We start from the raw sequence: 22,102 nt of genomic DNA on the forward strand, positions 1-22,102 counted from the left end.
CATTTTCTCCCATTCTGTAGGTTGCCTGTTCACTCTGATGGTAGTGTCTTTTGCTGTGCAGAAGCTCTTTAGTTTAATGAGATCCCATTTGTCAATTTTGGCTTTTGCTGCCGTTGCTTTTGGTGTTTTAGACATGAAGTCTTTGCCCATGCCTATGTCCTGAATGGTACTACCTAGGTTTTCCTCTAGGATTTTTATGGTATTAGGTCTAACATTTAAGTCTCTAATCCATCTTGAATTAATTTTCGTATAAGGAGTAAGGAAAGGATCCAGTTTCAGCTTTCTACTTATGGCTAGCCAATTTTCCCAGCACCATTTATTAAATAGGGAATCCTTTCCCCATTTCTTGTTTCTCTCAGGTTTGTCAAAGATCAAATGGCTGTAGATGTGTGGTATTATTTCTGAGGACTCTGTTCTGTTCCATTGGTCTATATCTCTGTTTTGGTACCAGTACCATGCTGTTTTGGTTACTGTAGCCTTGTAGTATAGTTTGAAGTCAGGTAGCATGATGCCTCCAGCTTTGTTCTTTTGACTTAGGAGTGTCTTGGAGATGCGGGCTCTTTTATGGTTCCATATGAACTTTAAAGCAGTTTTTTTCCAATTCTGTGAAGAAACTCATTGGTAGCTTGATGGGGATGGCATTGAATCTATACATTACCTTGGGCAGTATGGCCATTTTCATGATATTGATTCTTCCTATCCATGAGCATGGTATGTTCTTCCATTTGTTTGTGTCCTCTTTGATTTCACTGAGCAGTGGTTTGTAGTTCTCCTTGAAGAGGTCCTTTACATCCCTTGTAAGTTGGATTCCTAGGTATTTGATTCTCTTTGAAGCAATTGTGAATGGAAGTTCATTCCTGATTTGGCTCTCTGTTTGTCTGTTACTGGTGTCTAAGAATGCTTGTGATTTTTGCACATTAATTTTGTATCCTGAGACTTTGCTGAAGTTGCTTATCAGCTTAAGGAGATTTTGGGCTGAGACAATGGGGTTTTCTAAATATACAATCATGTCATCTGCAAACAGGGACAATTTGACTTCTTCTTTTCCTAACTGAATACCCTTGATTTCTTTCTCTTGCCTGATTGCCCTAGCCAGAACTTCCAACACTATGTTGAATAGGAGTGGTGAGAGAGGGCATCCCTGTCTTGTGCCAGTTTTCAAAGGGAATTTTTCCAGTTTTTGCCCATTCAGTATGATATTGGCTGTGGGTTTGTCATAAATAGCTCTTACTATTTTGAGGTACGTTCCATCAATACCGAATTTATTGAGCATTTTTAGCATGAAGGGCTGTTGAATTTTGTCAAAAGCCTTTTCTGCATCAATTGAGATAATCGTGGTTCTTATCTTTGGTTCTGTTTATATGCTGGATTATGTTTATTGATTTGCGAATGTTGAACCAGCCTTGCATCCCAGGGATGAAGCCCACTTGATCATGGTGGATAAGCTTTTTGATGTGTTGCTGAATCTGGTTTGCCAGTATTTTATTGAGGATTTTTGCATCGATGTTCATCAGGGATATTGGTCTAAAATTCTCTTTTTTTGTTGTGTCTCTGCCAGGCTTTGGTATCAGGATGATGTTGGCCTCATAAAATGAGTTAGGGAGGATTCCCTCTTTTTCTATTGATTGGAATAGTTTCAGAAGGAATGGTACCAACTCCTCCTTGTACCTCTGGTAGAATTCAGCTGTGAATCCATCTGGTCCTGGACTTTTTTTGGTTGGTAGGCTATTAATTGTTGCCTCAATTTCAGAGCCTGCTATTGGTCTATTCAGGGATTCAACTTCTTCCTGGTTCAGTCTTGGAAGAGTGTAAGTGTCCAGGAAATTATCCATTTCTTCTAGATTTTCCAGTTTATTTGCGTAGAGTTATTTATAGTATTCTCTGATGGTAGTTTGTATTTCTGTGGGGTCGGTGGTGATATCCCCTTTATCATTTTTAATTGCGTCGATTTGATTCTTCTCTCTTTTCTCTTTATTAGTCTGGCTAGTGGTCTGTCAATTTTGTTGATCTTTTCAAAAAACCAACTCCTGGATTCATTGATTTTTTGGAGGGTTTTTTGTGTTTCTATCTCCTTCAGTTCTGCTCTGATCTTAGTTATTTCTTGCCTTCTGCTAGCTTTCGAATGTGTTTGCTCTTGCTTCTCTAGTTCTTTTAATTGCGATGTTAGAGTGTCAATTTTAGATCTTTCCTGCTTTCTCTTGTGGGCATTTAGTGTTATAAATTTCCCTCTACACACTGCTTTAAATGTGTCCCAGAGATTCTGGTATGTTGTATCTTTGTTCTCATTGGTTTCAAAGAATATCTTTATTTCTGCCTTCATTTCGTTATGTACCCAGTAGTCATTCAGGAGCAGGTTGTTCAGTTTCCATGTAGTTGAGCGGTTTTGATTGAGTTTCTTAGTCCTGAGTTCTAGTTTGATTGCACTGTGGTCTGAGAGACAGTTTGTTATAATTTCTGTTCTTGTACATTTGCTGAGGAGTGCTTTACTTCCAATTACGTGGTCAATTTTGGAGTAAGTACGATGTGGTGCTGAGAAGAATGTATATTCTGTTGATTTGGGGTGGAGAGTTCTATAGATGTCTATTAGGTCTGCTTGCTGCAGAGATGAGTTCAATTCCTGGATATCCTTGTTAACTGTCTGTCTCGTTGATCTGTCTAATGTTGACAGTGGAGTGTTGAAGTCTCCCATTATTATTGTATGGGAGTCTAAGTCTCTTTGTAAGTCTCTAAGGACTTGTTTGATGAATCTGGGTGCTCCTGTATTGGGTGCATATATATTTAGGATAGTTAGCTCTTCCTGTTGAATTGATCCCTTTACCATTATGTAATGGCCTTCTTTGTCTCTTTTGATCTTTGATGGTTTCAAGTCTGTTTTATCAGAGACTAGTATTGCAACCCCTGCTTTTTTTTGTTCTCCATTTGTTTGGTAAATCTTCCTCCATCCCTTTATTTTGAGCCTATGTATGTCTCTGCGTGTGAGATGGGTCTCCTGAATACAGCAGACTGATGGGTCTTGACTCTTGATCCAGTTTGCCAGTCTGTGTCTTTTAATTGGAGCATTTAGTCCATTTACATTTAAGGTTAAGATTGTTATGTGTGAACTTGATCCTGCCATTATGATATTAACTGGTTATTTTGCTCGTTAGTTGATGCAGTTTCTTCCTAGCCTCAATGGTCTTTACATTTTGGCATGTTTTTGCAATGGCTGGTACCGGTTGTTCCTTTCCATGTTTAGTGCTTCCTTCAGGGTCTCTTGTAAGGCAGGCCTAGTGGTGACAAAATCTCTAAGCATTTGCTTATCTGTAAAGGATTTTATTTCTCCTTCACTTATGAAACTTAGTTTGGCTGGATATGAAATTCTGGGTTGAAAATTCTTTTCTTTAAGAATGTTGAATATTGGCCCCCACTCTCTTCTGGCTTGGAGAGTTTCTGCCGAGAGATCTGCTGTTAGTCTGATGGGCTTCCCTTTGTGGGTAACCCGACCTTTCTCTCTGGCTGCCCTTAAGATTTTTTCCTTCATTTCAACTTTGGTGAATCTGGCAATTATGTGTCTTGGAGTTGCTCTTCTCAAGGAGTATCTTTGTGGCGTTCTCTGTATTTCCTGGATTTGAATGTTGGCCTGCCCTACTAGGTTGGGGAAGTTCTCCTGGATGATATCCTGAAGAGTGTTTTCCAACTTGGTTCCATTTTCCCCCTCACTTTCAGGCACCCCAATCAGACGTAGATTTGGTCTTTTTACATAATCCCATACTTCTTGCAGGCTTTGTTCATTTCTTTTTCTTCTTTCTTCTTTTGGTTTCTCTTCTCGCTTCATTTCATTCATTTGATCCTCAATCGCTGATACTCTTTCTTCCAGTTGATCGAGTCGGTTACTAAAGCTTGTGCATTTGTCACGTATTTCTCGTGTCATGGTCTTCATCTCTTTCATTTCGTTTAGGACCTTCTCTGCATTAATTACTCTAGCCATCAATTCTTCCACTTTTTTTTCAAGATTTTTAGTTTCCTGCACTGGGTACGTAATTCCTCCTTTAGCTCTGAGAAATTTGATGGACTGAAGCCTTCTCTCATCTCGTCAAAGTCATTCTCCGTCCAGCTTTGATCCGTTGCTGGCGATGAGCTCCGCTCCTTTGCCGGGGGAGATGCGCTCTTATTTTTTGAATTTCCAGCTTTTCTGCCCTGCTTTTTCCCCATCTTTGTGGTTTTATCTGCCTCTGGTCTTTGATGATGGTGATGTACTGATGGGGTTTTGGTGTAGGTGTCCTTCCTGTTTGATAGTTTTCCTTCTAACAGTCAGGACCCTCAGCTGTAGGTCTGTTGGAGATTGCTTGAGGTCCACTCCAGACCCTGTTTGCCTCGGTATCAGCAGCAGAGGCTGCAGAAGATAGAATATTTCTGAACAGCGAGTGTACCTGTCTGATTCTTGCTTTGGAAGCTTCCTCTCAGGGGTGTACTCCACCCTGTGAGGTGTGGGGTGTCAGACTGCCCCTAGTGGGGGATGTCTCCCAGTTAGGCTACTCAGGGGTCAGGGACCCACTTGAGCAGGGAGTCTGTCCCTTCTCAGATCTCAACCTCCGTGTTGGGAGATCCACTGCTCTCTTCAAAGCTGTCAGACAGAGTCGTTTGCGTCTGCAGAGGTTTCGGCTGTGTTTGTTATTGCCCTGTCCCCAGAGGTGGAGTCTACAGGGACAGGCAGGTTTCCTTGAGCTGCTGTGAGCTCCACCCAGTTTGAGCTTCCCAGCAGCTTTGTTTACCTAGTTAAGCCTCAGCAATGGCGGGCGCCCCTCCCCCAGCCTCACTGCTGCCTTGTCGGTAGATCACAGACTGCTGTGCTAGCAATGAGGGAGGCTCCGTGGGTGTGGGACCCTCCCGGCCAGGTGTGGGATATGATCTCCTGGTGTGCCTGTTTGCTTAAAGTGCGGTATTGGGGTGGGAGTTACCTGATTTTCCAGGTGTTGTGTGTCTCAGTTCCCCTGGCTAGGAAAAGGGACTCCCTTCCCCCTTGCGCTTCCCAGATGAGGCAATGCCTCGCCCTGCTTCAGCTCTCGCTGGTCGGGCTGCAGCAGCTGACCAGCACCAATCCTCCGGCCCTCCCCAGTGAGATGAACCCAGTACCTCAGTTGAAAATGCAGAAATCACCGGTCTTCTGTGTCGCTCGCGCTGGGAGTTGGAGACTGGAGCTGCTCCTATTCGGCCATTTTGCTCTCGTTCAACTTTTGAAGTATTGGTTGTGTGACATGCAGCCGGGCATTGTGGTGAAGAATTGGGCCCTTTCTGTTGACCAATGCTGGCTGTTGGCGTTGCAGTTTTTGGTGCAGCTCATCAATTTGGTGAGCATACTTTTCAGATGTAATGGTTTCACCCAGATTCAGAAAGCTATAATGGATCTAGCCAGCAGCAGACCACCAGTGACCATGTCTTTTTTTTTTTTTTTTTTTAGTGCTAATTTGACTTAAGGAAGTGCTTTGCAGCTTCATCTCCATCCAACCACTGAGCTGGTCGTCATCAGTTGTATAAAATCCAGTTTTTGTTGCACGTCACAATCTGATAGAGAAATGGTTGATCGTTGTCGCATAGAATAAGAGAATAGGACACTTCAAAATGATGATTTTTTGGGGGAGGGGGGGTCAGCTTATGAGGTACCTACCTACTGAGGTGTTTTACCTTTCCAATTTGCTTCAAATGCTAAATGACTGTAGAATGGTTGACACTGAGTTCAGCAACTTTTCATGTAGTCAGAAGAGGATCAGCTTTCATGATTGCTCTCATTTGGTCGTTGTCAACTTCCAATGGCCAGCCACTAAGTTCCTCATCTTCACATTTCTGGTCTGCTGTGCAAAACTTCTTGAACAACCACTGCGCTGTACATTCGTTGGCAGTTACTACGCAAAATGTGTTGCAGATGTTGTGAGTTGTCACCGCTGCTTTATGACCCATTTTGAACTCAAATAAGAAAACTGCTTGAATTTTCTTTTTGTCTAACATCATTTCCATAGTTTTAAAAAAAGATCAAGTAACAAGTCATTAGCAAAAAAGCAAGAAATGCCCATTAAAATGATATATAACATAACCACATTTAACAATGCATTCCAATATCCAGTGGCAAACCCCAGCAAGGCAAAAATTGCAGTTACATTGGCATCATCCTAACACATGGAATTGGTGCACTTTGATTGTTTTCATAAGTGGTAACATTATTGCATCCTCCGACCTGTCTTTTATTTTATGAAGGTGACAAAAACCTTTTAGACTTGCACTTTATTTATGTTGTGTGTACAATGAAATGCTACACTACCCATGAAACATTCATCACTATGCTTGTTAATAAATAATGCTCTTCAATTCTTACAAATCCTTGAAAGTTTTATGGTTTATACTTGTTTAAGTTTCATAAACTTCATTTCAATTTTGAAAGACGACTGAAAGTTAAAGGAAGATCTGAACAATTTCTGTAAGAATCTAAGATACATGGTGCGAAAAGTTTTTCTCACCTTGTAACTATTTATGGCATCATGAAATACAATTTCTGGTTAACACTTCAAAATTTCTTCAAATCATCACATAAAATAAACTAATGATCATTAAAAGGGCATTTCTTAACATTTTATTGGGCATGATAGGCTGCTATTTCCTTTGTATGATATTACTGATACACTTACATTACATTATATGAATAAGCTAATCACAGTCATAAATTACAGCTAACCAGCAGGCAGAACGGTTGGAGCCTGGCATTAGATGCAATCCCTGAGAAAAATTAGCACAGAAGTTGATGTTTAAAAAGAGGATTTAAGCCTGAAAGGCAGATTTAGAATTGAGGGAGACATGATAACGTTGAGTCATGATTCAAGAAAACAATCGAAACAGTGATCCAAAACCAAAAAGCAAGCCTTTCTGAGAGAACCTGGCTGCAGGAGTCTCAGATGGATGATACTTAAAATGTCTTGGAAGGAAGGAAGTTTTAAAGTTAGTATCTGGGTAGCCTATCAGTTTAAGTGGCAGAAGTTTCGGAAGGAGTTAGAGAGAGCCAGACACTAACTTGATCCTAGGACAGGACTCTATAAAGGAAACTATTGTCTCCGTAAGAAGATAATATACAGACAATCCCTAATTGAAGGTAGTTTGATTTACAATTTTTTTAACTTTATGATGGTGTGAAAGTGATACGCATTCAGTAGAAACCATACTCTGAGAACCCATACAACCACTCTGTTTCTTACTTTCTGTAGAGTTTTCAGTAAATTGCATGAGATGATAAAACTGTATTATAAAATAATCTTTGTGTTAGCTGACTTTGCTTAACTGGAGACTAATGTGAGTGTTCTGAACAACTTTAAGGTAGGCTGGGATAAACTCTGATGTTCAGTATATTAGTTGAATTAAATGCATTTTTGAATTATATTTTCAATTTATGATAGGTTTATTGAGGTGCAATCTTATTAAAAGCTGAAGAGCATCTGTACTACTGCTCCTAGAAACTTCACTTGGAGATAGGGAGATGGGACTTCCAGAGGCATAATTTATAGTAGAACTGGATCTTCCTGTTCAAGATCCTCTCAGAGAAGACTACTGCCAACAGCAGGCTAACTTTAGGCAGCCATTGTCTCCTGTTTCTTGCTCTAGGTCAGTGATTCTCAGTTGCTGTGTCACCTCCTTCTTCAATGTGTTTCAGACATTTATGAGGGTAGTCTCAGCTATTCAAGGATGTTACTTTCATTTAGAGAGTAGACACCAGGAATTCTAAATGTCCTATGATTGCAAAGCACAGAATTCTTAAGTGTCCTGGCAGGCATTTTTGTGAGTGAAAATTCTCTTTATAATTATCTGGTAAAATAATCTGACTTGATATTATATTACTTGTGTGGTATTTTTAAATACAGTGGATATTTCAATGCAAACACTATATGAATTACAAGATTATGCTTAGTTTTGTTCAGAACTTAACCAGAGGTTTCTGTCCATTTAGAAAACATACTACCTAACACCAGTGCACTTTGAGTCACTAATTCTAGACACCTGGATTAGTTTCCATTTGTAGATGCTGCATTCATGGAGATTTTGTGAACAAAAACTCTTGATTGCTTCTTTATGTTGTCTATTATAATTCTGAAAATGTACATACTGAAAATGTACATATTGAATTAAATATTATTTTAGGCTGGGCACAGTGGCTCATGCCTGTAATTGCAGCACTTTGGGAGGCTAAGGTAGAAAGATTGGTTTGGCCTAGGAGGTCGAGGCTGCAGTGAGCCATGATTGTGCCACTGCACTGCATCCAGCCTGGATGACCGAGCAAGACCTTGCTTCAAGAAATGAAAAAATCAAACCACAATTTTACAGTAAAGGAGTATACCTTTATTTGTCCTTTTTAAATCATTTTTAAAAGAATTACTTGCAGGTAGTTAGAATATTCATTGATTTTATCTGACAATCACAAAGCGAGAGTATAAAATAGTTATAATTTGAAAACTTTGAGAAACTGCTAGATGGATGTAAGTACTTTTTCTCCATTTCATATTGTTTTTCTCAACTTGGTGAGACTAGGATAGATGGGGTTACTACTAAGGCTGGGAGACAACAAAACAGTAAGGGAGGAACAGGACTACATATATATGATTTTATAATTTACAAATTTAGTTTAAACATCTTTGATTTATGCTACTCCAGATGACTGTCTACACAGCTAGCTCTTGGCTTGCCTCCATAGTCAAGACCATTTTGCCCTAGCCATTTAATTGATACCTTGTTTTCCTGGTATAAAGCTGCAAGAGAGCGATCCAGAGTAATTCAGGAGTTTCCCTTCTTGTATGTCTACCTTCCATTTTTCAGTTAACTGTTTGAAGACCTATTGCTTCCATGATGCAAACTCCTTTCAAAAATTTTATGTTCCCCTCCAAGGAGACTCTGTCCTTTACTCAGCTTATTGAGTCCTACTTTGCTGTATGTGGTTGCCCTGTGGCGAGTAAGATCAGTACCGTCACTACCTAAAATTGGTTCAGAAGCAGAAACTGATGATGACACATGTGTTCAAAAAGGGTATGAAGAGATTGATTCTTTGTAACAGGAGGCTTTCTGAGAAGACACATTGGTATGAAAACAGCCTGAGTGAAGAAAGTAATGAGTGGCTTGGGTTTTTAATTGTGGTTGTGAGGTAGGGTTGGGATAAGGGTTCCTATGTAGACCAGGGTTTGTGTGGTGTAAACTTCTCCCCTGGAGTCAAGGCAGGAGGTGCCCAGCTTCTGACCCTGCCCAGAGGTGAGGCAACAAGGAAAAGGCAAATAATGTGGCTGGAAAGTTGTCAGTGGTCAAAGAGCTGACATAATGCCAGACTCTTAATTACATGAGTCTATGGTGAATGTCAGTCACTTAAAAATCCAAAACAAGAGCCACAGCAGCACCCATACAACGTAAATGTGTCCATAATAGCACTGGGCCTTCTAGAAGGGTTAACAATAGGATTTAGGAATGGAAACATAAGGATGAAAACCCATTTTCAGCATATGGCCATAAGAAGAAGGCTTGGAGCTCAAGAATTAAGTAGAAAGCCAATTTAAAAAACTGAAGCATCATAACTGGTCAAGCTAAATATACGGTTGACTGGTTAAATACCTCCTGTCATAGGCCCTAGGCCTGGAAATATATGCTAGCTAAGTAGTAAGCCATCAAATGGTCTGAACTAGAGAAGATGGTTATCAGCAAGACTGTAATCTAATTGTTACGGGAAAGAGGTCCAGATACAGACCCCAAGAGAGGGTTCTTGGATCTTATGCAAGAAATAATTCAGGGCAAGTCCGTAAAGTGAAAGCAAGTTTATTAAGAAAGTAAAGAAATAAAAGAATGGCTACTCCATAGACAGATAGCCCCAAGGGCTGCTCGTTACCCATTTTTATGGTTATTCCTTGATTATATGCTAAGCAAGGGGTGGTTTGTTCATACCTCCCCCTTTTAGACCATATAGGATAAGTTCCTGACTTTGCCATGGCATTTGTAAACTGTCATGGTACTGGTGGGAGTGTAGCAGTGAGGATGACTAGAGGTCACTCTCGTGGCCGTTTTTGTTTTGGTGGATTTTGGCTGGCTGCTTTACTTTAGCCTGTGTTATCAACAAGGTCTTTATGACCTGTGTCTTGTGCTTACCTCCTGTCTTATTTGTGACTGAGAATGCTTTCACCATGTGAGAATGCAGCTCCGTAGGTCTCAGCCTCATTTTTCCCAGCCCCTATTCACGATGCAGTTGCTTTGTTTCAAATGCCTCTGACATGATGATGATATACAGTTCAATGAACTTTGTTTCCTGATGAAATTTCATCTTCTTTAATAGTTAAAAATGATTTTATTTTAATATAATATTAGTCGACATAAGAAACTCTGGACACTATAACAAATTACTTTTTAACACAATAACGTGTTTCTTTTGTATTCACATCACATTCTGCTTAGTTGTTGAATGAGGTGCTCTCCATATGGAAAGTTTTGGAACCACATTCAGTTGATCTAATATCTTTGATATCTACTAAAGCCCTATTGGCATCTTCTGCTCCTTTACCTTTAGAGAATTGACAAATAAGAGAGGATAAAGGGTTGTGCATGATTTTTTTTGTAGCCAGCCCTGGATTGTACATACAACATGTCAGTCTAGAATTAACTGACATGGCCCCGTGTCAAGCCTAAAAAAGGCCAGTAAAGTGTCCCAGTGTTCCTAGGAAAAGGAAATGGTATTAGGGAGCATTTAACCAGTACTTGTCACACATGAGTTTAAAAACCCTATCAAACATAACATGTGATAATGATGACATTAAAATTACACTCTGATAATTTTAACATCACGTTTAAAGTAGGCGCTTAGGAAATACTTCTTTATTGATTGATTATGGTTAAAATTATTTAAGGTCAGTTCTGTGGGTTATATAGAAACAGATTTGTTTTAGTAAAAGCTAAAAGTAAAAACAAAATCTTCATTTTGGTTAATTTCTCATTTTTCATAATATTTTATTAGTGGAACTTAAGGTGTTCTTAGTAGAAACTACATATTTTAAAATTAAAATATTATATTCATATATTTATATATATGAATATAAATATATTCATATCATTTAATTTTAAAATATGAAGTTTATAAAATATAGAAAATATGACAATTTCTATGAATTAGTTATATTGACATGCAGGTAAATGTAATTACCAGAAAATCTTGAGTACAGTACATCTATTATGGAGTAGACTTGGGTAAGAAACTGTCCTCATCTAGGACACAAATTTACGGTTTTAATTTTAAGATGAACTTCATTTTCAGACAATAATCTGTTATGAACTCACATATTACTGCATGTAACCAAGCTAAGACTGGATATAGATCCCACAGAGATTTTTAGAAATGATGCCTGAAATGAATCATTCTTCTTCCAGTTCTGAAAGCTTATGGCTGAATGATAGCATAGAAATTAAACATCTATCAGGTATTTTTATTTTCTCCAGTATCACTCTTTGTAAATGATAGTTTTATCTCTTATTTTTTGGTTTTTTATTTTTTATTTTTAAAATAATTTTCTTGCAATTAATATAGGGAGACGAAAATGGTTTATTAGTTACCTATTCCTATATTTAAAAAATCCTTAAAACTTAGCAACTTAAAACAACAGTCAAGCATTTTCTCTTCAAGTCTGAAATCTGAGTAGCTTAGCTGGGAGGTTCAGGCTCAAGGTCTTTCAGGAGGTTGCAGTCAAGCTATCAATTACAGCTCTATTCTCATTTGAAAACTCCACAAAGGGAGAATCCACTTAAAAATTCACCTGTGTGATTGTTGGTAGGCCTCAGTTTCTTGCTACCTTTTGGTGAAGCCAGATATTTCAGTTCCTTATATGTTGGCCTCTCCACAGCCTGGAAAAGTATCCTTTGGATATGCAACTGTCTTCTTCTTGAGGGAGTGACCCATGAGAGAGAGTGTACCCCAGAAGGAATTGCATTACTTAGTATTAGAAGTAATATAGTATACCTTTTGCTTTTAGTTAGAAATAAGTCATTAAGTCAAGCTGACACGGGGAAAGAAATGATAAGCTCAACTCCTTGAAGGGAGGATTATCAAAGAAATTGTAGACATATTTTTTTAAACTACCCCAAGTAGCTTTGGGAAAATTTTTCACAAGTTAATCGGTCTAAAGATGGTAGAAAAGTAATGTTTACTTTATATCATTGTTTTGAAATACAATTAAAAGATTGAAAAGGAGGCATGAAAAGGTTACCTTCATTGAAACAAGGAAAAAAGACTTCAAAATAATGAGGAAAGAAATATCCAACAATTGCCTTTGTCCTCAGACTTCAGGACAAATATCAGTTTGCCTAATGGTAAGTCGTCCAGCCCTTAAAAGAAATGTGTACTCAATTGTTCATTAATAAATGTAAACTAATCGGTTGAAAAAGTCTGTGTAAAAGTTGACAAATGACTCAGGATACTTCAGAACATTTGGAAGGAGGCATTAAAATAAGAACTACTCTGACAAGCCTTAAATATTTCTTTTTTTCAATCTAAGTTTTTGGGAGGACCTTGAAGTTGAGGCAGAGGGAAGGAGGCAAGAGATTCAGAAATCGTCAGATTATAGTTAGACTCCTAACCTGAGGTTTCTCCCTGTGAACCACACAGTTGTTCTAAAAAGGAAATTGGGTTAATACAGATACATAACATCTGTGCATTCAGATGTTACAGATAATCACATTACTAACAACAGTTTAAAGAAGCAATACATGAAACCAAAGTAGATATAAGATAACAGAAGAAATGATATGTAAGTATTGGAGCTCAGGAAACAAATGGAAGAGAAAACGATTGAAGAGTTGAAACTCTTATTAGTAGTAATATAGTTGCACCTAATTAGATAGTAATATAGCAACCAAACTCAACAAAGTCAAATAAAAAAGAAGATACAGAAGTCATTACACAGTTTATGGAGAAAACTTTTTTTTTTTAAATAAAGAAAAACGTATGCCTAATTGGTATGAGGAGAAAAGAGCAAATGAGAAATAAATTTTCCTGAAAAAGTCCTAAGACTGAAAGTTAAAAAGGCCATCTGAGTCACAGAAAAAAAAAAGACATATCCACCAAAATTATTGACATTCAAGGGTGGGTAAAGAGTCCTGTGGGTGTCCATGTATAAAATCCGGTCACTTAAAAATGATGAAAGTCAGACCGGAGTCAGACTACTTCACCATAGTAATGTCCAATGTTACCAGAGGGTGGAAAAATACACACAAAATCATTAGTGAAATTAGTAGTGAACATGTAATTTGATACCTACCAAGTTGTCTCTTAATGATGAAGACAAAATAGATATATTCTTAACTATGCAAAAAGGAATACGGCATACAAGTGCTTCTTTTTGATAAAAAATAAGGAACTTAGAAATGGAAAAATCATGGGAAGGTACTAAGTATCTAATCTCATAATAAGAACTATTAGTAAGAAATTTTGTAATTTATGATTATCAAACAAAATTGAGAAAATTTAAGAAGTATACTTGAGAAGTTCATCATTCTTTGTAGCAGAGAATAAACAGATTATTTCCAAATTGAAACAATTCTATACATACACACACACACACACACACACACACATACATATATAGCTAATTTTGTATTTTTGGTAGAGACAGGGTTTCACCGTGTTGGCCAGGCTGGTCTCAAACTACTGACCTCAGCTGATCCCCCCACCTCAGCCTCCCAAAGTGGTGAAAGTACAGATGTAAGCCACCACACCCGGCTATTTCCTGTGTAGATTTAGCTAATTGTTTTCTGTCTCAGTTTTGTCATCTCTAAGATAAAAGGACTAATTATTGCCAGTGGTGATTGTGAGTGTTTCGTGGTATTATGCATGAAAAGTATTCAGCATAATGTCTGGCTTATAGTAATTACACTAAAAGTAAATATTAGTTATTATTGATAACAATTTATTCAGTGCTTGCAATATACAAGGTATTTGCCAATGTTAATGCCAACTGATATTCATACTAATATTGTAAAGTAGGCATTATTATCCACAAATAATACGTGAGTAGCAGATAAAGATGTTTGGTTCATGGCTAAAAAATACTAGTACTGGAATTTGAACCTACCTGTGTCCAAATCTAAAGCTCAAGAATTGTCTATTATATGAAAATATAACACATACTTATTATATGTGAATTTTATGCAACATGTGTATTTTTAATGTTTAAGTCAGAGTTTTAATGTGTAAAGATCAGAAACGGTTATTCACAATGTAATTGTGCATGTTAATTCTTAAAATTTCATTTATACAAATTTTGACATAAAAATTTATAAAATTTTTCCAAGTTTTTATGAACTCATAATGCTACAACAAATACAAAATTTTGACAATAATTTTCTCTAGTTATTTATTAAATCATATATTTTCCTTTTCCATGTTGAATTAAAGTTTTAATTGACAGCAATATAATTTGGTACTGTGAAACACATTTTGGTTATTTGGGTGTAATATTTTGCCGTAGCTTTAAAAACCTGCAGCTAGGCCACTTGAGGTGGTTCACTCCTGCAACCCCAGCACTTTGGGAGGCCTAGGCGGGCAGATCACTTGAGGTTAGGAGTACGAGACCAGCCTGGCCAACATGGCAAAAATCTGTCTCTACTAAAAATACAAAAATTATCTAGGCATGGTAGCTGGAATTGCAGCTACTCGGGAGGCGGTGGCAGGAGAATCGTTTGAACCCAGGAGGCAGAGGTTGCAGTGAGCCAAGATCGTGCCACTGCACTCCAGACAGAGTGGGAGTGAGACTCTGAAAAGCAAACAAAAACCAACCCTGTATCTAGGTTATGTAGGAGTCAAAATATTTGCCCATACATGCTCATAGTGAGTGCTCAGTTTTTATTTGGTTTAAAATACTATGAAAACTCCTGTTTTACTTCGCCAAAACAAAATATCATATAATATATTTAAAGAAAGCAAATCATTTTACTCTGAATTTGTTCTTCTAAATATGAGGTGTACATCTTTTCCCAGAAATTTATTTAGCTCAAATTTCCTGGAACATTTATTTTTATACTTTTTTCTTAATATTTTCTTGTGATTATCTGCAGAAGGTATAAACTTCTGTTTAATACAGATATGGGAAATACATCTTTCCTGAAATCATTTCTCTATCCTTATCTGTAGTAGTAGTTTTTAACAAGGGTCATTTTGATCCTGGAACACATATAACAATGTCTGGATACATTTTTTATTATTATATGTTGGAGAGAGATGCTACTGGAATCTAGTGGGTAGAGGCCACGGATGCCGCTAACCATTCTACAATGTACAAGACAGCCCCCACTCAACAGAAAGATCTGTCCCAAAACGTCAGTGGTGCAGAGACTGAGAAACCTGATCTAGGGATATTATGTGATTAAATTCATGATCAATGAAAATTAAGCACAAAAAGCTTTACTTTTTCACCATTTCACAATTCAGGATGCTATAGATCTTAGATATGCACACGATGCTCTGAATGCTTACATAACTGTGGGCTAAAATAACTTACTTGTATTCTCCTCTGTACATTTACTAATCATTTCTCCAGCTGACTTAGTCTAAAACTCAAGTCCAAGTTGACATTTGAAGTCCATTTTTAGTCTCACTTTTTTCATGAAATTTTCATTAGCTTCAAATTACTTTTATTACACACAGAATATCTCTGAGTATTAGCTAACTAAAATAGAATCGAGTACCTGGTATATAGTAGGTAACAAATTTATGTGCTCTTCCCACTGGCCTCCACCTCCTTTTATGACTTTTGTCTTCTGATCTTACTGACTATTTAGTTGTATAAAGTTTTGCCATTTTAATTAAGTTGTCTTTTTTGAAAGCATGTCTTATTTATTCCATGAAAATACCTTTGTTCATGTTACATCATTTTTTTACACTCCAGAATTGTTAGCACTAAATGTAGTGAATTAATGAAGAATATTAAAAAATTGCAAAAGGACCAACATTTTCATACCTGTAGCTCCTAAGTAGTGACACAATATTAATGTATTACTTTTGCATGTGTATTATTTTTAGCATTCTAAGAGTTTTATAAACTATCAGGTTTTTTAAGATAATGTTTATGCTTAGTATTATTATCCTTTAGTCTGATTTTGAAAAATGAAAACAGATAAATATATTTAAAATATAAATGTCTGAGATGCTTGTTTTTATGTATTATATCTTTAACAGCATTTTTACTTGATTAAAAATTATATTTGGTTCTTTACAATTTAATAAAACAATTCAATTTTCTAGCTATTCCTTCTTCTGGGAATTTACCTGTTGATTACAAGAAAAGAGCAAGTATTTTGAATATAGATAAGATGGAAAACAAAAAAAACACAAAATATCTTGCTAGTTTAAGGAAGTTTAAAATGTGTCTGTTTTGTCTTTACAGAAAGTGTGGACTATGGGCCAGTTTTTGTGCAAGAACCAGATGATATTATTTTTCCAACTGATTCTGATGAAAAGAAGGTAGCACTGAATTGTGAAGTTCGTGGCAATCCAGTTCCCAGTTACAGGTAGGAATTCACTGTTAATCATTTTTCTTAAGCCTTAAAAACTTTCCATCAATGATATTCTGACACTCCCAGAGAGGATTATACATATTTGTCTTCTGATTTTTCCTAAGATGGCTTCGAAATGGAACAGAAATAGATCTGGAAAGTGATTATCGCTACAGTTTGATAGATGGCACCTTCATTATAAGCAATCCAAGTGAAGCAAAGGATTCTGGTCATTATCAGTGTCTAGCAACCAACACTTTGGGGAGTATTCTTAGTAGAGAAGCTACACTTCAGTTTGCCTGTGAGTAAAATATATTATTTTTCTATATATATGTGTATATACAGTATGGATTTTTAAACTTTAGTTCAGGAAAGAAAAACTTAAGATCTCAAAGTTTTAAATGTGATAAAACCATGGTAAGACATGGTAAGAATTCGAATTATGCAAACAGTTCATTTCTTCTTGGGGTATTTTGAAATTTTCTGAAAGATATGCTATCTTCAAAATAAACCTGACATACTAGCCTGAGGGGTCAAAGTCCTTTTCATTAAAGTAAAGTTTTAGAAGTCATAACAACGTATTTTGAAACACACCACTTATTATGTATTATTTTTAAGTCTTTGAGTTCAAATTAAGCTTTCTTTGTGAAAAAAATTATAATTCAAATATCTTTTGAAATCTGATTCTCTCCATCTCTTTTTAAAAATATCTACTGTTGTCCTATCTACTATAGTCACCATTTGCTATGGATTTCTAAGAATATAAGATAGCACATTCTAAAAATTCTGCTTATATTCAGGTAACAAAAAATACCTCTGAAATGCTAATATTTTAGATTTTGACTATGTCTTCCAGATGTCCCAATTTTTGTATTGCAAAAAAGATACCGTATCTGGCTATAGAAAGATAGATACGCACACGCACACACACACACACACACACACACACACACACACACACACACACAGAGGAATATAAGCATTTCTAAAGTAGATAATATACCTGATTAACTGAAAATTAGCCGGGCGTGGTAGTGGGCGCCTGTAGTCCCAGCTACTTTTGGAGGCTGAGGCAGGAGAATTGCTTGAACCTGGGAGGTGGAGGTTGCAGTGAGCCGAGATTGCACCACCACACTCCTGCCTGGGCGACACAGCAAGACTCGGTCTCCAAAAAAAAAAAAAAAAGAAAAGAAAGAAAGAAAAGCAAGCAAATGTGTGTAAATATAATTAACTGAATATATTTATTCTTAAAAACTCTTGAAATTATTTTACTTACAATGACAGCTTACAATAAACTAAAAATAGGCTAATAGGCAAAATATTTTATTATTCCTTAATAAGTAATCCTACTTGAAATTAAATTCTTGAGATAGAATCTCTAAAAAGTACTGAGAAAGACCAGGAATCTTTATATTAATAATTAAACTGTAATTGTATTGGCTACATAAGAGATCATGAAATGATTTTTAAATTAAAATTACACCTGGAAGAATGTAATAATTGATCTTTCTTTATATAATCTTTCTCAGGTATCATTTCTAATTAACCCAGAATTCAGACACCCTATTAAAGAAGTATGAAATAGAAAAGGAAAGAGTAAAGAATTGATGATAAATACAGTTTGAGGAGCACCAAGATAGGTCCTAGAAAAATGTAAATCTCATCTTTTAAAGTATATTTGCCTAAGGAATTCAGATAGGCACATTTACATAGGCCAAAGATACCAAGATAGCAGCCTAAATAGATTCTTTTTTTATTTTGGAAAATATTATGTGGTGTATCACAGAACCTAATAGTTTATATTATGCACAATTAACAAAGTAACCTAATAAACTAACCCTCATAATAGCTCCTTTATTCAATAGTCTTTTCAAGATAGATGCAGCATATCCAGAAAATATGCTTCACAAATATTAATGGCTTGTACCTTACACTTTGGTCTACAGTATCTGATACAAGGTATACCAGTTAGACATAGCCTGTATGTCATTTGTTTTTCCCTTTGTGGAAGCAAATTATGCCAACTTTTTCTGCATGTGTTTACAGCAGAAAGCTATTTATTTTACATATCCATATGACTGTCCTAGGTTTTCTGGAAAGACCCAACACAGTTGTCAAATACACTCACCTGAAATGAGGACTTTGGCACTAGCATTTACAGTTCAATGACCAGGCATGGGAAATACTAGTTATCCTAAGTATCTTACCTATTTAGCAAGAAGCTGTCTTCAACTTGATGTAGAGCAATATCTACCTATTTTTAACTTAAACATTATGGGCTTACATGTGTATTCAGTGGTAGCACCTTATGACTCTACCCCTCTCCACTTTCTAGCAAACTCAGGTCATTGGCTAGATACGCATAAAAACCCACAAGGTACCGGGTTAAAGCAGAGAGTTACACAGGGAAGACCAATTCTGCCTCAAAGTTATTTCCCCACCTAGATGCCATTATGCTTATTCTTATGATATTGAAATAAGTCCTTTAGATGTAGCTCCATCTATTTTTCCAGTTTGTCTTTGAAAATAAATTCAAATATGGGCAGTAGGGAGAAAAGATGATTTGATTAACCTTACTAGTATACCTGGATGGAAGTTTGGGTGCTGTAGGATTCAGGGACTGAGAATCGTTCAGAGATTAGGGAGTGAAAATGAGGTAGGAAGTTGGGGAGAAAAAAAGAAAAGGGGTTTCTGAAATGAAGTGAAAGAAGACAAAGGCAATGTGAAACTTAAAAACTTGGTCGGCAGGCCTTGCGCGGTGGCTCACGCCTGTAATCCCAGCATTTTGCGAGGCTGAGGCGGGTGGATCATGAGTTCAGGAGATCAAGACCATCCTGGGTAACACGGTGAAACCCACCTGTACTAAAAACACAAAAAATTAGCCGGGCCTGGTGGCACGTGCCTGTAGCCCCAGCTACTAGGCAGGCTGAGGCAAGAGAATCGCTTGAACCCGGGAGGCAGAGCTTGCAATGAGCGGAGATCGCACCGCTGCACTCCAACCTGGGCGACAAAGCGAGACTCCGTCTCAACAAACAAACAAAAAACTTTGTTGGCAACTTTCCTTTATATTGTGTTTTCTGAAGACCAGGCTTGTAGGTAAATATATTTAATAGAATACACTCACTATTGTTGGAGTGTTTAATGTCTGAAGGGATTTTTGTGGAGGAATGTTTATTACTTCTGTCACGTTTTAAAGCTGAAATATTTCATATCTACCAGGCATTATTTATCTAAAAATTTAAATATTCGTTATACAACTAACATTTCAAAATCAATATATTTAATAGACTGAGACAATTATTAAAGCATATTTAATCAAATTTTGTTAAACATGTATTAAATATTGAATATACGAGTCTTAAATGTATTAAATGTTTTAAAATCAGACTAAATTTGTAAATCATCAAAATGATTGCAAAACTTTTCACTAATACAGTACTTACAGTTATGTTTTTTTTTTTGTTTTTTTTTGAGACGGAGTCTCGCACTGTCACCCAGACTGGAGTGCAGTGGCCGGATCTCAGCTCACTGCAAGCTCCGCCTCCTGGGTTCACGCCATTCTCCTGCCTCAGCCTCCTGAGTAGCTGGGACTACAGGCGCCTGCCACCTCGCCCAGCTAAGTTTTTGTATCTTTAGTAGAGACGGGGTTTCACTGTGTTAGCCAGGATGGTCTCGATCTCCTGACCTCGTGATCCGCCCGTCTCGGCCTCCCAAAGTGCTGGGATTACAGGCTTGAGCCACCGCGCCCGGCCTGTACTTACAGTTATAATTCCTCCTTGTACTTATGCTTGAGGCATATTTGCATATGTTATTCAGTTTATAATAATTGAATATGTGTTTTTACCTTTTACACATTAATTTTATCATTTGTTGTAAAATACCTTTTTAGATTATTTTTATGCTGTGCTAGTGCTATCATGATCTTCCAAAATCAAACTTAAAGGACTGTGTTACCCGATTCAAAGTCTGTTTTTGAGTTACCAGCCCAATGAGTTTTGATTGCCTCTTTCAAATTCGAGATCTGTTTAACAGACTAGTTCACTTTTGTGATTAACTATTATTATTGTTATATCAATGATACTTTTTAAATCTTCAGCTTTTACTTTTGCCTTTTAGAATATGACAACATCGCTTGAAATTATGTGATTCTAAAACTTGTTGAACAGTGTTTAATAAACATAGAATGGGGCTCCCCTAATTATAGCCATAAAAAATGTATTAATTTGTATTATATAATAGGTATATACTTAATTGAAGAAGTTATCCATATACTAACATAATATCAAATTATCCATATACTAACAATTATTATACATATTTATTATGAAAAGATAAATATTAAATATAATAAAATGTAAATATATGTCTTTGAAGTTATCTTTCTTTTGCATGAAAATTACATATTTTCAAAGAAAAATTTCTGATTTTTAGTATCATTAAAGTCAGATGGCTTTTTGTAGATTCAACATATATATATATTATGCATACATATATATATATATGTATGCATAATTAGTATACTGACACTCCCTTAATGCTAGGAGTACTCTTACTTAACCAGAAATATATTTTAAAATATTCTGCCTTTCCACTAATAACAGGTTGTCTTCCTGCTCCCATCCCCTTGTCAGGCATAGATTGATCGCTTTTCAATGACTATTATGTTATAGAGTCTAAACTCTAGGTGCTGCAGGAGCATATTAGATAGTATCAAATAAGTTCTGGTGGTAGATAGGATAACATTATTGCTAAACCAGATAGTAAAAAATATTTTTTAAAAATAGGTTTTGAATGTCTCAAGCTCATATTGATAGCTTATATTTACTGAATGCTTACTTTTGTGGCAGACAATGCTCTGTTTTAAATACATTAACTCATTTTATCCTCATAACCAACACATGAGTTGTTCATGTTGTAAAATGTAAATTCATTTTTCAGATGATACCTCTAATTTAACCCTAATAGTACTCAATCTTTTCCTATTCCCGTATAAATGTGTATTGGATTTCTTTTTGACCTAGCCAATTTGATTTTGGAAGTTCTTCTGAACTTGAATTAAATTGGAATGTTTTTAAAAATCTCATATGCTTGCTTCCTTAGTCATTTTACAATTTATTAACGTCTATGTAAGAAAAATTAACATTAGTAATGAAAATAAGCATGCAATCAGTGTCCTGCATTACTTCTCATTGTTCAAATTTAGTTTAAAACCACTTATTTAATTTTCCTTACAGAAGTTTAAGAGTTTAGGAGACATTGACTTTCTTTCTAATCCTAGAATTTCGGGTTTATAGTAATTTTGATGTGTAATCACTCTTTCTTACTAACATATATTTTTCTTTTAATAAAACCTTTCTTCATAATTTCATTATTTATTGAATAAGCTACAGTTAGGACCTAGAAAGCTAACTTTTCTAAATTAATTTGAGACAGGACAAAGATAACTGCAGCTATTGTCAAAAGCGGATCTCATCATAGGTCCTAGCTTTTGCAGAAAATGATAAGGAAGTGAGTGTTTTATTAATACCTGGTGATATAGCAAAAATAAAGTTATATGTAGCATTTGGAAAAATTAAGCAAGTAT

The 22,102-nt window shown here is 36.3% G+C and overlaps 1 protein-coding gene across 3 annotated transcripts in view; it reads left to right on the plus strand.

Annotated features, from left to right (window-relative positions):
- Positions 1 to 22,102, plus strand: part of CNTN5 (contactin 5) — a 1,343,675-nt gene that overhangs the window by 803,642 nt on the left and 517,931 nt on the right. For all 3 annotated transcript variants that reach the window (XR_012422789.1, XM_005579428.4, XM_065528914.1), the window contains exons 5-6: positions 16,410 to 16,533; positions 16,644 to 16,819. Coding sequence is in view for 2 of the 3 variants with exons in the window: in XM_005579428.4 (XP_005579485.3) it covers positions 16,410 to 16,533; positions 16,644 to 16,819 (300 nt within the window). In the remaining variant the exon portion in view is untranslated. The remainder of the gene's footprint in view (positions 1 to 16,409; positions 16,534 to 16,643; positions 16,820 to 22,102) is intronic.

Source organism: Macaca fascicularis, chromosome 14 (assembly GCF_037993035.2).
Source record: "Macaca fascicularis isolate 582-1 chromosome 14, T2T-MFA8v1.1".
Lineage (NCBI taxonomy): Eukaryota > Metazoa > Chordata > Mammalia > Primates > Cercopithecidae > Macaca > Macaca fascicularis.